The sequence below is a fragment of the Trachymyrmex cornetzi genome, unplaced genomic scaffold, assembly GCF_001594075.2.
Source record: "Trachymyrmex cornetzi isolate Tcor2-1 unplaced genomic scaffold, Tcor1.1 scaffold39, whole genome shotgun sequence".
NCBI lineage: Eukaryota > Metazoa > Arthropoda > Insecta > Hymenoptera > Formicidae > Trachymyrmex > Trachymyrmex cornetzi.
Genome location: NW_017298640.1, coordinates 320,755 through 322,380, shown reverse-complemented (window position 1 = coordinate 322,380; position 1,626 = coordinate 320,755). Strand labels below are relative to the sequence as shown.

At 27.7% G+C, this 1,626-nt stretch overlaps 1 protein-coding gene across 5 annotated transcripts in view; it reads right to left on the bottom strand.

The window, feature by feature from the left end:
• Nucleotides 1-1,626, bottom strand: part of LOC108763980 (leucine-rich repeat flightless-interacting protein 2) — a 20,911-nt gene that overhangs the window by 17,441 nt on the left and 1,844 nt on the right. For 3 of the 5 annotated variants that reach the window (XM_018511952.1, XM_018511954.1, XM_018511955.1), the window contains exon 2: nucleotides 413-587. The exons of 1 other annotated variant lie outside the window; for it this stretch is intronic. In XM_018511952.1, the coding sequence (XP_018367454.1) occupies nucleotides 413-496 (84 nt within the window). In that variant the 5' untranslated portion in view covers nucleotides 497-587. The remainder of the gene's footprint in view (nucleotides 1-412; nucleotides 588-1,626) is intronic. One more of the 5 variants, XM_018511956.1, reaches the window with a different exon arrangement.

Here is a 1,626-nt window from a genome sequence, read left to right as displayed (position 1 = left end):
CAGATGGTCCACCCTGTATATATGTATATATATATATATATATATAGATTTCAACCTATCAAAAACTAGATACATTAAAATATACGGTTTTTGCTAAATTGAAATCAATATACATAACGTAAATAATATATACAAACAAAACTTTTAAGTAAAATATAAAGTACGTTCTAAATGAAGTATATGTTTGAGTCTGAGACTTAACTTCAAAAAATTTATATATAAATAAAAAGTTAAGAGTCTAAAATGTAACTAAGTTAAGTTAAAATTATTTAACTTTTTAACTTTTTAACTTAACTTTTAGCTTTTTAACTTGGCACTACCCAATCATGCTTATATTCTTAAAGGAAGAAATGTATATTACAAGCATGTATATTTTTTTCAATATATTACTATTTTATCATAAAGATCATACCTCCTTAGCTATTTGATCAAGTGCTTGGTCTTCTGCAGAATGCCGTGTAGCAGTTCGCCTTCGCCCAGCTATAGCTGATTCCATTTTGAATTTCTTTTCTTACAAATTTTGTTTTAATTGTAACGATTTTAACTAAGAGGATCCACATCCAACACACTGACAGGTAAATGATTTGCTAAGGACAAATTAATTTTATACACATAAATGAGCTAAAATAAGATTATTAATAGAAAAATTGTGACCAAGTTGTGCTAAATTTAATCATGATGTCTTTGACTTGTAATTTTGATTCTATTACATTTGTTTACAATCATTTATTAACTACATTTGACAGCCAATTTTATTCTTCTGCTAACAATAGGGATTTTTAAAAGCACCATCAATATCTCAATTATAAATTTTGACAGATACTCAATTTTAAGAAATAATTAAAATACAATCCAATTTCTATGATGATAAAAACTTGTTCAAGTTTAGACAGGTATATCAAAATTTTTTTAAATATTTAGGGAACAATAAAAGTTTCTCAAAGACTTCTATTGCTGATGGAAGAATTTTAATTCCATATTGTGGAAGGTTAATATGCATATCTTTAAATTTTTTTCATATCTTGGCAAGTTTTTATTAGACATTCTCTCTCCCTCTCTCACTTCCCCCCTCCCTCTATTGAAACATATTAACTATTGATAATTTAATTTAGTTGACTTCCTCCTGTGTTTTCTTCAAAATCCATTTTATAATTATATCTTACAGTCAATATGTAGTGTTTGAAGGACAGAAACTCAGTAACACACAATAATAGCTGTATTCCAAAATTTACCGCCAATACTGAAAATCTACAGAACATGACAAACTAGATTTTCAATACTGGCAGTAAATTTTGGAACACAGCCAGTACATGATTCCCCTCCTCCCCTCGCCCCCTCCCCTCTCTCTTCTTTTTCTATTGCAACTTGACTATATTTACATTACAACGTATATATAATGCAATGAGATAAACATAGCTATCATGAAACTCATTGAAACTATAGGGTAACTCCGGTATATACGCCACACCCATCAAAAACTATTAAGTATTATTTACTATGTTGAAAATAAACAAATACTATATCAGTAAAAACTTTGTACTGTCTACTACTACGAAAAAAATATTAGAAATCCGAAATATTTAGTTTTCGTATTAAAAAATAAACTTTTTGAAATCTTGCATTTTT